The sequence below is a fragment of the Ursus americanus genome, chromosome 12 (genome assembly GCF_024610735.1).
Source record: "Ursus americanus isolate L20-20 chromosome 12, mUrsAme1.1.p, whole genome shotgun sequence".
Classification (NCBI taxonomy): Eukaryota; Metazoa; Chordata; class Mammalia; order Carnivora; family Ursidae; genus Ursus; species Ursus americanus.
Genome location: NC_142138.1, coordinates 66,009,424 through 66,024,586, shown reverse-complemented (window position 1 = coordinate 66,024,586; position 15,163 = coordinate 66,009,424). Strand labels below are relative to the sequence as shown.

The 15,163-nt window shown below is 41.2% G+C and overlaps 1 protein-coding gene across 3 annotated transcripts in view; it reads left to right on the top strand.

The window, feature by feature from the left end:
- Positions 1-12,862, top strand: part of WARS2 (tryptophanyl tRNA synthetase 2, mitochondrial) — a 96,083-nt gene extending 83,221 nt beyond the window's left edge. For all 3 annotated transcript variants that reach the window (XM_045801392.2, XM_045801393.2, XM_087866203.1), the window contains 2 exons: positions 7,464-7,582; positions 10,229-12,862. In XM_045801392.2, the coding sequence (XP_045657348.2) occupies positions 7,464-7,582; positions 10,229-10,677 (568 nt within the window). In that variant the 3' untranslated portion in view covers positions 10,678-12,862. The remainder of the gene's footprint in view (positions 1-7,463; positions 7,583-10,228) is intronic.
- The last annotated feature ends 2,301 nt before the right edge of the window (positions 12,863-15,163 follow it).

The window sequence follows — 15,163 nt, the reverse complement described above, 5'->3', positions numbered from 1 at the left end:
TGTGAGTTCAAGCCCCACATTGGGGGTAGAGATTACTTAGGGGGGAAAAAGTTCGAAAAAAAAAAAAAGGAAAGAATAAGAGGGAGAAACCAACTTTGGAGAGTATGCTTGGGGAAGTCTTCTCTGAGGGGGTGATATTTAAGCTTAAACTGGAAATAAAGGAGCCGGGGTACAAGAGCTATGGGAAGAACATTCTAGTAGAGTAGAGGAATGGTGTCTTCAACAGATCCAACTCCCTGCCTTTGATGTTTGATCTGTAAGCCATCCAGGATACATGATTTCACTGTCTTTATAGTCTAGCAGTGGGAGAGTCAACAGTCTCTCACTGGTTCATTTCAATGTTCTAATGTAGTTTAAACGTTCTTTCTTATATTCAACAGGAAAAAAATTAAAAATCGCTGCTGCTACTTCTGATCTTATTAACATCTTAGTGCATTTCCTTTAAATCAATTTTTAAAGCTAATATCCTTATTTGCATTCTATGTACAAGCCTCTAGGCTACAAGTTTTTTTTATTATAATAATATTTTTTATTATATTATGTTAGTCACCATACAGTACATCCCTGGTTTTTGATGTAAAGTTCGATGATTCATTAGTTGCGTATAACACCCAGTGCACCATGCAATACGTTAGGCTACAAGTTTTGCATGCATTATTATATTCTCCTTCAGACAACTCCAGGAGTAGGCAGTTGTTTTAAAATGGCTAACAGACACATGAAAAAATGCTCAACATCACTAGCCATCAGGGAAATATAAATCAAAACCACAATGAGATACCACCTTACACCACTTAGAATGGCAAAAATTAACAAAACGGGAGACAACAAATGTTGGTGAAGATGTGGAGAAAGGGGAACCCTCTTACACTGTTGGTGGGAATGCAAGCTGGTACAGCCACTCTGGAAAACATTATGGAGGTTCCTTAAGATGTTAAAAATAGAGCTACCCTATGACCCAGCAATTGTACTACTTTGTATTTACCCCCAAGATACAGATGTAGTGAAGAGAAGGGCCATATGCACCCCAATGTTCGTAGCAGCAATGTCCACAATAGCTAAACTGTGGACGGAGCCGAGATGCCCTTCAACAGATGAACGGATAAAGAAGATGTGGTCCATATATACAATGGAATATTACTCAGCCATCAGAAAGGATGAATACCCACCATTTGCATCGACATGGATGGAACCAGAAAGGATTATGCTAAGTGAAATAAGTCAAGCAGAGAAAGACAATTATCATATGGGTTCACTCATATGTGGAACATAAGCAATAGCACGGAGGACCACAGGGGAAGGGAGGGAAATCTGAAGGGGGAGAAATCAGAGAGGGAGGCAAACCATGAGACTATGGACCCTGGGAAACAAACTGAGGGTGTCATAGGGGAGGGGGCTGGGGGGAAGGGGTAACCTGGTAATGGATATTAAGGAGGGCATGTGATGTGATGAGCACTGAGTGTTATACGTAACTAATGAATCACTGAACACTACATTGAAAACTAATGATGTGCTATACAGTGTCTGACTGAACATAATAAAAAAAAAAAAAAGAAAGAAAGAAAGAAAAAACAAGCATGAGGAGGTTAACTTGTCCAGGCACATGCAGCTGGTCAGTGGCAGAGCAGGAATCTGAGCCCAGAACTGCCTGACACAAGTCCCCCCCGCCCTCCAGCCACTGTGGCTTCTCCTTGGCATGAGTGCAGGTTATATGTCTTTCCCCCCAAATTTATATCCTGGTGTTTTTGTCTTCTATTTTTCCACATCATTAAGTATTGACTGTTTTTCTTGATTCCTTGTTTTCTGCCTCATGCTATATATATTGAGTGTTCTTTCCTTTGACCTATTCCAATGATTCAGAAAACGTGCTGTGTTTAATTCCAGTAGTGATCATCTTTAAACAAAGACCAGCCATTGAGAACAAGTGGAGGCTATTTATTCAGAGCTTGCTACTGTAAGGGAGACCTACCATCGCTTGGATTTCATGTTTCGCAGAGACTTGAAGGCAGGCAGGGGGGCCGAGAGGCTTTGTAGTGGCAAAAAGGAAGAGGCAGGAATGCTGTGATTTGAGGTTGTTGCCACAGGGAGGCTGGAGGCTGGCCGACTAGAAGGGGCCTCTTCCCTGATTAGTTTGGGGAGTATATTTGACTTTCCCTGGCTCGTCCCGCGTTGGAGGAAGCGAGCACAGTCGGGGCGTCGGCATCATTAACGGAGTCTAGACCATTCTGGGCCAGTTGCTGCAGAGGCTGTAACTGGCTTCTTGGGCTGATGGCTCAAGAGGTTTGGATCAAGGTTTGCGGTCATCTCTTATCTAGCCGCTGTCTGTTTATCTCTCACTTAACAGAAATATTCAAGTCTTTTGTTAATCATTCCAAGTAAAAAATGATTATCATGTGGTACGGTGGGTTATCAATCACACTTTTAGAGCCTTGGTCTGTACTCACACTCCCTTTTGATTTTGTTAACTGATCGGGGATTTTCAACAAAGACTGTTGTTATAAATGGATCGATTTTAGATCAGATTTTTTTTTCTATTGCAAACTGTAACCTAAATTTAGACTTTATGTTTTTAGTGTTCATAGCAAGTCTTTATACTTCAGCATCTCTGTTTTTGAGTTCCTGTGTCCTTAGATTTGATTCAGAATTTTTTCTAGTCCTTTACATGCCTGAGAATTTCTTTGTGTTCAACCTGCCTCATCTGTAAAAAGGGATTAAGTACAATAATAATGCATAAAATATGCTTAGCAAAGCGTACGGCATGTAGGAAGTGTTCAATGGCTATTAGCCACTGAATTGTCCTCCTCCTCATTTTTATATTTCACACATAAAAGACAGCTTGCTTAGGTTTTCAGTACGTTTTTCTCTCAACCCTTATAAACATTGTTCCAGTGTTGTATTCATTAACCTGATTTTTCTTATTTTTTATTTTATTTCCTGACTGTGACATACAGGATTTTTTCTTTACCTTTGTAATTCAGAGATTTTCCTGGGTGGTGCTTTGTTGTGAGTCTCTAGTGGTCTTCCCTGAACTATGTTGTGCCCCTTCAGTATGCATACTCTGTTTTGTTTGCCTACTTGTTTGTTTTCAATTCCATCAAGTTTCCTTCATGTTTCCGTTGTTGCTTCTGTTCACACAGGCCTGCTGTCTTCCATCAGAGGAAAACAGTTCTCCAACCAACCATTTGCCTGTTGAGTGTCTCTCTCTTTTTCCTCTTGCCACAGTTCTTGAAGAGCTTCAAGTTTCTCACCCAGATCACCGATAGGACCTGTCCTTAGGATTTCACTCCTTACTGCTCCTGATTCTTCTATTTTGTGTTTGGTTTTCTTTATCTCCTCAATTCATTTTCTTTTCATTTTATCAGTTTTCTCCCGCCACCTAGGGTTTTCTCTGTTTTGTGGCTTCTTGTTTTTATTTTGTGACAGCCATGCCTTTTTGAATCCTATTGAGGTAACCAAGCAATTTTCTTTTTTTTTTTTTTAAGATTTTATTTATTTATTTGAGAGAGAGAACGCGAGCACGCACAAGCAGGGGGGAGGGACAGAGGCACTGGCTCTCTCACTCTGTGAACAGAGGTGATACATGACAAAGAGCAGTCAGCAGGTTATGTTGCTCCCACATCGCATCCTGCTTCAGTCCCTCACCTTCTGCACTTTCCTTTTTCATTCAATACATATTCCTGGACTGCTGTCCATCCTGAGCCAGAATATGTTCTGCGTCATGGATACCGCGGTGGGCGAGCCAAGTCCCTGCCCTCCCGGAGCTCACGTCCCTGTTCTTGTGAGGGCGCAGTTCACCCTGACCAGCCCCTGCGGCCTCCACTGCTTCTGGGGCTACTTTCTGTTGTCAGGACTCAGTGTCTATAGAGTCGGAGCTGATGAGGGCCAGCGTCACCCCAGCTGCAGGAGAGGGATGTCTGCCCTCGGCTCCGGCTGGGGTGGCTTTCCAGCAATGGTGGCATTTGCTCTCATTCCACACCACAAGAAGCTCAACCAGCAGCTCTTTTCAGTTGAGTTCTGCTCATCTTCACGGTTCATGAAAGGTCTTCTCAAATTCTCTCTTTAGTTTTAACTCTTGCTGCTAGTTTTCAGTTTTTTATATTTTCTTTGTCTTTGTGGGTATTTTAGTAAGAAATTGAGATAGGCTATTTCGGATTACAGTGCCAACCTGGAATGTTGATTCTTCAATGTTGAGTTGGGGAGTAAATGTGGGATCTGTAGTCCCAATATCTAGCAGGAAAGCAGAGAGACAGTCCTAACCCTTCCAAGAGACAGCAGAGCTAGAGACTGAGCCCTGAATCATCAGAGGCGAAGGGATATGCAGATCCCCACGTGAAACTTGGTGAGCTCTCCAGTGATGGGTGAGAACTGGAGAGCTGATGTTTTTAGAAATATCAACATTTAGGGGACAAAGGGAGAAAAAATAAGCCAACAATTCTCTCTGTTGATTCTGTTTCTTTTTTACTCTCCTGTGAGAGTCAATTTACATATAAATAAATAAATATTCATCAGGTCTTGATTTTCCACTTTGCCAAATAGATGAGCCTGGAATTTTTTTCCCCTCATAAACTGTTCCTCTTTGGGGCCAAGCTACAGAGAAGTTGCAATCGGTGTCAGGTTATGAGTGAACCTCTAGTTGCATAGACAGTGCATCGTGGGCACCTTTCTTTTTCTTTCTTTCTTTCTTTCTTTCTTTCTTTCTTTCTTTCTTTCTTTCTTTCTTTCTTTCTTTCTTTCTTTTTTTTTCTTTTTAGTCAGCTCCATGCCCAGCATGGAGTCCAGTGAGGGGCCTGAACTCACGACCCTGAGATCGAGACCTGAGCTGAGATCAACAGTTGGACACTTGGGGCGCCTGGGTGGCTGTCAGTTAGACCTCCACTCTTGGTTTCGGCTCAGGTTGTGATCTCAGTGGTCGGGTCCTGAGATCGAACCCTGCCTTGGGCTCTGTGCTCAGTAGGGAGTCTGCTTGAAGATTCTCTCCTTCTGCCCGCTTCCCATGCTCATGCTCTCTCTCTCTCTCAAATAAACAAATCTTAAAAAAAAAAAAAAAAGAAAAAAAAGGTTTGGATGCTTAACTGACTGAGCCACCCAGGTGCCCCTTGAACACCTTTCAGAAATACAGTATACCATTTTGGAATTCTACTCCCTACATAGCTACCATGATTTGAAGGCTTACCGGATTTTAGACACTGTGCCAAGCACTATACATACATTTTCTCAGTTCATCTCCACAACAACAGGATGGGGTGAATATTATTCCCATTTTACGGTAAGAAAGTTGCCAATGATAGCATTCTATGATTTATCCGAAGTCACACAAAATGAGAGTGGCAGAATCAGGATTTGAAGCTGGCCTATCCCCAAAGCTTGTGCTCTTAAATGAGTGCTATACTGAATCTCTCTCTCACACACACACACACCGCCCAACTACATGAGTATTTGAGGGGCTATATGAAAACATTACTCATGTTCAGAGGGGTCTTTTTAATAAATAAAATGTGTTATTTCCATGCAAAAGAAGTGTCAAAGAGTTGCTTTCAAACCTATTGCTTATTCTAAACTTCAAAACATTTATCAGCATTTCTTAGGAAATATACACAGAATTATTTTATGACACAAACAAATACTAGTTTCATTAACTAACAATCATAACTTGCTTTTGACCAGAAAGTACTGAACATGCATTCACCAGATTTGTCTCCATAGGACTTTTGGGTTATTGTAAAAGACAGTTTTTTTTTCACTTGAATCAAAATTTCCCCCTGTGTGAATATTCAAAAGAATCTGCTACAAAATCATATAAATTCCTTATGGTTCTGTAACTATAGCACAGGAATGTTCTTATGCAGCTATTAAAAAAATTCTATTAATGAAGACCACATAGAAACATGGGAAATATCTATTATGTTAACATAAAAGATGGTATGCATATTATGCTGCAGTTATGTAAAAATATGCACCCACATAGACAAGAGCAAACACTGGGAAGTAATTTGCAAAAATAAAAATAATTGCAAAATAATGAGGGCTCTTTCAAAGTTTTTCAAAATGTTCTCCAATGTTTTACTATATTAAAGTAGCTAGTCTGTATGCTAGACAACTTTATTAAGTGGACCAGTAGCCTGTGGACAGTAATTCACAAGGGAAATAAGAAGATCTCTGCCAGTTTTTTGAGAACCACTCCTTAACCACGGGGTAAGAGGTTTTCCTCTCCATAACAAAGGAGAATAATTTTCCTTTTCTGAAGCTGTTTTGAAAAGCTGTTATTTTTCCACTCAAAATGTACAATTATCATATAAATAATCAAGTTCACTTTCAGGCAGCTGCTTTCACAGGAGGGACATTAAACTCTTTTGATCAAGAAACGACAGCAGTTTATTATCTATATCATCAAATGTAAACTCCCCAGCCAAGCATTAAAGACTTAAGCTCTCCTGTCTCTTTTCCCAGTAATACTTCAGGAGAAAGTTTTCCCCACCAAGACTTCTCTGTAATGGTTAATTCTTCCCTTGTTTGATGGACTTCATCGTGATCCAACACTGAAAATTGTATATATGGAGTTAAAATAACTATAAATAAAGCTCCTGTATTCTGATATTTTGTCTCGCATCCTTATTTTCTAATAAAATATTACAGGATAAATTTCAGATCTCCTTTGTTCTTTTTCCCCAGACCCATCCTCCTCTCTCCTTCTCTGGAGGTGGCTACAATCATGGATTTGTGGAGGGGCTGCCAGTATGTTATTATACTTATGTATGCAGCTGTAAACAATATATTTTGATACGTACTTTTAAGATTTATGTGTCAGTGTACTCTACATGTCTCCTACAACTTGATTTTTTTTCATTCAACATTGTTTTTGAGATCTGTCTACATTGTACTGATAGATTTGTTCATTTATTTCAAGTTCCCCACGGCATATTAATTGTGCTGTGATTGCAATTTACTGGAAAATGAAGGCGCATATTCCAGAAAGATCTTGTTACTCCCCGTGTGACAGGGAGGAAAAACTCTTGCCTGAAGAGCTTTCTGCCATCTTTGATTTGAAGGGTGGGGTGGAGTGGCTTTCAAGTGTGAGCACAGCTCTGAAGTAAAAAGCATCTGGTCAAGGCTAGGATAATGTGTGCTGACTGGGTTAGGGAACAAGGAGTGGTTTTAAAATACAATTATGCTTAGAGCATATGCTATTTAAGATACCATTCCTCCCTCCCAGCAAGATCCTGTCACACTGGTGTTGATGGCTGTATTCTTCTGCTATGGAAGAAACAGAACTCGAGTAGACAAATGTCTCTTTGGCATTTGTCTGATACATAGATAAAGACTTGGGTCTCAACATTCCCTCTGTAGTTGGTGAACATTTGTTGAACACCAACAGTGAAATAGGCACAGGAAATGCAGCTGCTTGCAATATCGTTTCAGTATAAGCAGGAGCCTTGCTGAGTTTTCCTGTCTGTCTTTTATTAAAGGTCCACACACGTTCCTGTCGGGGAGGATCAAGTCCAGCACATGGAGCTCGTTCAGGATCTAGCACGAGAGTTTAACAAGAAGTATGGGGAGTTCTTCCCGGTGCCCAGGTCCATTCTAAGTAAGTAACAAACATATGACTGTTAAATCAGGCCAGGGTTGCAAGACAGGATTGGATAACGGACTGAGGCTTGGAATTTCCTTCGGACTAAACTTGGCTTTCTTGTGGACAGGCTTCAGGATTTGGAACAAGAATCCCCATCTTTCTCTGTAATGTGGGGCGCGCAGACTTCATTAGATTATTCAGTAAAATAGCCAAAAAAGTTTGAAAAGTATGGGAAAGACTAAAAATGAAAAATATTCAAATTCATTAAGTTATATAATATATATATATTTGGTAAATCATATAATGTTTCTATTGAAAAGTATACATGGGAAAGACTAAAAATGAAAAATAATCATTTTCATTATAAAGCATTATATAATTTACCAGTTATATTTATTTAGTAAATTATATTATACTTTATATGAATATGTATTAATAAATCAATGTATTAATATTATAAGTTAATGTAGTAACATTTAATACTTTATCATGAATTATATATAACATAAACATATATATATATATCTCCTTCCCTATTTCATGGATGGGGAAACTAAGGCTTGGCAAGGCTAATTTTGCACCCAAGTCATATATCAAGTTAGCGGCAAAGCTCTTCAGATTCCAAAGCCATTGGACCTTGCCTTCCCTATTCATAAGAAAACAAAGTCATAAGAAGAAGAACTGCTGAATCATCAGCTAGATAGAACAAGAGGGAATTGATCATTCTCACACTCTCCTTTCTTAAATGCACAACATTGGGGCGCCTGGGTGGCTCAGTAGGTTAAGCGTCTGCCTTCAGCTCAGGTCATGATCTCAGGGTCCTGGGATTGAGCCCCCCATCGGGCTCCTTGCTTAGTGGAGAGCCTGCTTCTCCCTCTCCCTCTCCCCCTGCTTGTGCTCTCTCTCTCTGCCAAATAAATAAATAAAATATAAAAAAAAAATAAGTGCACAACATTGATGGAATGGATAATCTCCCCCTGGATCTGAAACTTCACCAGCAGCTGTGAGGCAGTACTAGTTTGGAATCTTCTGGAGGAGAGAAGCTGTGCCTCTCTATCAACATTTTGGTAGTGATGTAGATTTGTGGCAGGGGCAGAGGTCACTGAGCCTAAGCTCTGTCCATCTTTATTAAGCTGATGGCATTTTATAGGAGTATAACATGGACCTAGTATCAGTTCAGAAGAATAAGGCTGGTATACATTTCTAAGCTGTTCCAGTGGTTCACACAAGAAAAGACGGGCATACCGTGCATTGAAATCAAGCTTCTTTTAGCAATAGGTAATATTTTAATGTTTTTTCCTATTATTATTTTACCTATTCCAACTTGATATGTTTCTGCAAGAGCCATAAAATAAGCAATTATTAATAATATTGGTTGATAAAGCACAGCTTAACATCTTGATTCTATCAGAGTCACTTCTGGTGTGTGTGTGTGTTGGTATATACTTTTATAACTGTGGATAAAGAAACGAAAGGATTGCCACAGATTGTTAAAATTTGTTGGAGGCAGGAAGGGCAGTGGTTGTGGCCAGAGAGTGATTAGCTAACAGGGACGAGCAGAGAGGAAAAGAGAGGGAGAGCAAAGAAATAGACCAGACTTTTCTAAAAGGTATGCACAGTATGATTGATACAACTTCATATGTGTAAAATTACACATTTGATGTGTATAAATGCATTAAAAGTTGTATGAAAATATGATCAACCAAATGTTAACAGTTTTATTACATGTTTCAGGTGATCTTTATTTTCATACTTACATAAATGGCTTGAATTTTTCACAATGGGTATTCACTATTTTTATAATCAGATAAAAATAATAAGGTCATAGGATGTGGAGCAAAAGGAACCCTCGTGCACTGTTGGTGGGAATGCAAACTGGTACAGCGCCTGTGGAAAACAGTGTGGAGGGTCCTCAAAAAATTAAAAATAGAACTACCATGTGATCCAGTAATTCCACTATTGGTTATTTACCCAAAGAAAGTGAAAACACTAATTCAGAAAGATATATGCACTCCTGTGTTTATTGCAGCCAAGATACGGAAGCAACCTAAGTGTTCATCATTAGGTGATGGATAAGGGAGATGTGGTTTATACACAGTGAATGGTGCTCAACCATAAGAAAGGATGAGATTGTGCAATTTGAGACAACATGGGTGGATCTAGAGGCTATCACGCTAAGTGAGGTGAGTCAGACTGAGAAAGGCATATACCATATCTCAATCATAAGTGGAATCTTAAAAAAAAAAAAGAATAAACAAACAAAAAGAAGAATCAACAAACTGTTGGTTGCCAGAGGGGAAGAGGGGGGATAGACAGAACGGGTAAAGGGAGAGGAAAGTACAGGCTTCTAGTTAGGGAATGAATAAGGCACAGCATAAGGAATATAGCCAGATAGGGTAATAGTGTTGTAGGTGACAGATGGTAGTTACACTTGTGGTGAACACAGCATAATGTATAAATTTGTCAAATCACTGTGTCGTGCACTGACGCTGGTGTAACATGGTGTGTCAGCCGTACTCATTTGTAGTAATAATAAAGTCATTTGCTACTCTTGGCACTTTTTAAGATCTAGACACTTAGATTCCTGGCGTGATGTTTTCTTACCTTGTTATTGTCTTACGGTTTTGGTTTTGGTGCGTGTATGTTGGCGTTTTTCCCTAGCATCCATGAAGAAGGTAAAATCCCTCCGTGATCCTTCTGCCAAAATGTCCAAATCAGACCCTGATAAACTGGCCACGGTGAGGATAACAGACAGCCCAGAGGAGATCGTGCAGAAATTCCGCAAGGCTGTGACGGACTTCACGTCGGAGGTGACCTACGAGCCAGCCCGCCGACCCGGGGTCTCCAACCTCGTGGCCATCCACGCGGCGGTGGCCGGCCTTCCCGTGGAGGAGGCGCTCCGGCTTGGCGCGGGCATGGACACCGCTCGCTACAAGCTGCTGGTGGCCGACGCCGTGATTCAGAGATTTGCTCCGATTAAGAGGGAAATTGAAAAACTGAAGATGGACAGGAGTCACTTAGAGAAGGTTTTACAGGTTGGGTCAGCCAAAGCCAAAGAATTAGCCCATCCCGTGTGCCAGGAGGTGAAGAAATTGGTGGGGTTTCTATAGGAAGCTTCCAAGCCTGGCAGGAAGGCTTATATGTGTTGTGTCCTGTGCACTCCTATTAATAAAGGCAGCTTTCCTCAGAAATGAAAAATGATGGCTTGGGGACATTTAATTTTGGTACACATGATTATTGGCTTCATTTGATCAGTAAGAATTTGTAACTTTCAGGGGCGCCTGGGTGGCTCAGTCCTTGAGCGTCTGCCTTCCGCCCAGGTCATGATCTCAGGGTCCTGGGATCAGAGTCACACGTCGGGCTCTCTGCTCAGTGGGGAGTTTGCCTCTCCCTCTCCCTCTGCCTCTCTCACTCTCCCTCCCTCTCAAATAAATAAATAAAATCTTAAAAAAAAAAAAGAATTTGTAACTTTCAAATAGAGCAGTGTTCTAAATCCCATCAGCAAAATGATGTGGCCAAGAAAGAAAGAAGGCATAACTCTCTGAATCCTCAGTTATTTGAGGCACACACCTTACCCTGAATTTAGGTCCATGAATGTGATTGAGGTGAGCAGTAATTTGGCAAATGAGGGTATCATTTGTCTCTCTCTGTGGAGTACATACTGTCAGGGGTGCTCACTTGATGCGTCCCAGCCCTTTTAAATGTTTCTGTTTTGTTTTGAAGTAATCTCTATGCCCAACGTGGGGCTTAAACTCACCACCCAGAGATCAAGAGTCACATGCTTCACTGACTGAGCCAGCCAGGTGCCCCTCTGTCCCAACCCTTTTAAAAAGTAGTATGTAGATTCTTAGACTTAATAATCCTTGGGATGCCATTTGGACCAATTTGTATTGAGATCTTATAATAATAAGCTGATTATTAGAGTTCATTTGTCACTAAGATAGTACCTGCCTAAATGTATTTAAGCTACTTAACTCTTCCCGATGAAATCACACTGACTGTCCCAATAAATACTGTTTTGTTTTTTTAATTCAGCAATACGTGATACAATCTTCTGAGAAGGTTGCATTATTTCAACTTGGTGGATGTACAAAAACCCAGGTTCCTGGATTCTGTTTGTAGTTCAGTACTTCTTTGCCTTCACTTCTAGTTCAACATCACCAGCACACTGGGAAATATACGGGGGGGGGGGGGGGGGGTGTTGCCATTTTACCCCAAAGTGAGGCTCAGAGACTGCATTAGTTTGTGTGGTATCACTCAGTGAGAAGCAAGTCCAAGATTCAAACCTTCCCTCCTTGAAGAGTAGTATTTTTTCCATCAGCATAGAACCATAAGAGGCAGTAGCTATAGGACTCCAAACATTATTTTGAAGGTGAATACTCAAAATGTAACACCTGAACTGTGGACCCTGTTTATATCAGTAACTCAACCAGAAAATCCGGATTCAGCCAACTTGGTTGTATTTGCTTCTCAGAATCCCCAAGGCAGGTCCTAAGTTCTGTCTTCTATGCTTAAGGCAGAGACACTTCAAAGTCTATTCTGCCATACTACCATAGGAGGGAGGCCGGACCAATCAGACATTCCCGATGAGTGAAAGCTTCTCACCTCTCCTCTACTTCAGCCTCTCTGAGTAATAACGAGTCACTCTAAAACCTAGCTTTTCTGCACTTTGTATATGAAAATGACAGTCCTGACTGACAGCACCAGGACCTGTTAGTAAGCTTGATTTTGTAAGAGAATATAAGGTTTTTTGTCAGTGGGTACCATGATCACCTTTTATACATAAGGGACATATGTTGGGCAAATAATACATATGTTGGGCAAATAATTTTTTTAAAGATTGATTGATTGATTTTAAAGAAAGAGAGATAGAGCAGGGGGAGGGGCAGAGGGAGAGGGAGAAAGAGAATCTCAAGCAGGCTCCCTTCTAAGCGCAGAGCCAGACCAAGGGCTTGATCCCATGACCCTGAGATCATGACCTGAGCTGAAATCAAGAGTCTTGAGCTTAACTGACTGAGCCACCCAGGTGCCCTGAAAAGAATTTCTGTTCATGTTTCTTAAGGGAAGAAAGTAGTCCTTCTATCAGAACAGATATAAGGACACAAAACACTGCATCCCAGAATCCACCCCAGGTTCAAATCCTTTTTGGAATCTTTTCTTGGAATGTAGTATCTATAGTCCGAGAGCCTCTTTGGGTGTATTTTCTCCAAGGCTCCTTTTTTTTTTTTCCTTTGAAACGAACCAAAGTATGGATACTGGAAAATGACAAAATTAAAGATGGATCTATCAAACCAATTTTTGTGTCTGTGTATTTTCTAAAAAATCTGCTTGCCACACCTTTCATCCACAGAACTAAAGGTGCCATGGAAAGAATCTCGGAGGAGAAAAACTACAGGACTTGTGGTAACTTCCAAGGAACAAAGCCCTCACAGGTGAGGATGGGCTTGTGACCATCCTGCTCTGGTTATCGTTGCAAGTGACCTGAGGGCTCATCAAGTCCGAAACCCATACCCATGATTGAGAGATGTGCCAGTGATCTCAGGAAGTTGATAAATGAGCCAAGATGAGAACCTAGGTGTCTTTTCCCTCCTTTCCACCTACCGTTTACAGGCCTCCACACAATCTTTTTGTTGAGATGAAGAATCAGACATCTAACTGGTGGCCCACCTCAAAAGGTGATTTTAATTGTCATTTCCATATGTGTTGTAGAGAGTTGAAATGATGAAAGGTATTTCACATGGCAGTAATGATGCCAGGTAAGTCGGTGTTCCGTAGCTCCACAGGCCGACAAACCCCATTTCAAACCCACTCTGACAGACTGTCACTTGGAACACATGGGGGTGTCTTGTCCTGTGTAGGTACCTCATAAACATTTGGGGGTGTCTTGTCCTGTGTAGGTACCTCATAAACATTTATAAAAATAATGTCCGAAAATGGGCTAGAGGTTTCTATTAAAGTGTGGGTTGCTTGTTTTTCCAGAAACCTTAAAGATACTGATCCTCAAACATTAAATAACACTATTGAGTTGTCACATGTATCAGGCACCCTTCCAGATGTCTTAGAACCGTGTTTTCCCACCTGTGGTTCATTGCCTTGCAGCATGAGCACGACCGGGCAAATTCTCTGGCTCTACCCCAGACCTACTGAATCAGAAATGTGGGGGATGAACCCAGCAATCCGTGTTTTAACAACCTTCTAGGTGATTCTGATCATAATAAACTTCGAGAGCCACTGCTTTATATATATTCTCTCATTTAATTCTCAAAACCCAATCCTAGTATCAGTCTCATATTACTAAGAATGAGACCGGGGGACGGGAGTGCTCAGTACGTGCTCACGAGCCTCCGTGACTAATGGCTAGCATGTTGGACAGTGCGGCCAGAGACTATTTCCATCAACACAGAAATGTCCGTTGGACACTGCCGTGTGAACGCATTCAGCTTACTGATTTTGCTTGTAGTAGGTCAAACACATACAGGTAAGAACTCTCCCTGGAGAGTTCTTCAACTGGAGAGTTCGTGAAGATCGTGAAAGGATTATTTGAGAAAGACAGACCATATAGTTCCCCAAACAATCCTTCAGTAATAAGAGCTCACATGTACTACTCTCTGCACTTGCTCGATGCAGGGCACTTTGTGTGTTTATATGCAATATCTCATTTCATATTTCTATCAGGCTATAAGATAGGAACGATTAGCGCTGCTCTTTCAAGTAAGTAAACAAAGATTCAGCCACTTACATAAAGTCACCCATTGATTATTACTCTCTAGTATCTCCTAGTTAGGAACCCATTGATACCCCTTACCTAGTGTGCCCAAAGGAATGGTCTGCCCCTTCCTGACCAGTCTAGATTCTTCTCTGAGCACTTACGAGCCTCTCCTGTGTGTCCCATGACCTTAGCCCTCACTTCTCCCTCCCTGTCTCCCTTCATCCTACCTGTGCTTCTTGCTTCAATGCTCCTCTAATTATTTCCCACAAGTTTCGTTTGTGCACACAGCACAGTCTAGTTTGTTTTCTCCTGCAGCCTTTATTTTCCTCCAGTTCACGCGGTCAAGTGCTGTGTGCCTGTGTTACTAGTGAAAGGGGGTGACTGTGCCATGTGGTGGCTGTTGGTCTCTTTCTCTTTAACATGACAACTCTGTCTGTTCTCATTGACTGTGTTCTCCCTGTGTGATCAACATTCCCCTTTCAGTCTGTCAACCAGAGGGGGGGCTTTTGAAATTTCTTTGGCTGGGAAGAGACCATTCCTCCCTGAAATAGAGCTGAAAACAGAACGTCCATCACTCTCTTGTCATTTTTCCAAGTACCCCCATAGGCAGAATGACCTGGAGGCTTTACTGTTAATCATTTTAAGTTCTCAGATGTTCACTTCCAATAATTTTCTTCTATCGGCTAGGCAGGGATTCTGATTTTTTTTCCAGGAAGGAAAAGGTTCAGAGGGCTGGTGACTTATCCTCAGATATGTAATTCAGCATTGTGACAAATGTTTATGTAGGGCCTCCTTTGTGAAAGGCACAGGGGAAAGACGATATGCCAATTGGTTAGTGGAGGACACACAGAGGTACTAGCTCTGAGTGAGCATGAGAACGAAAGATC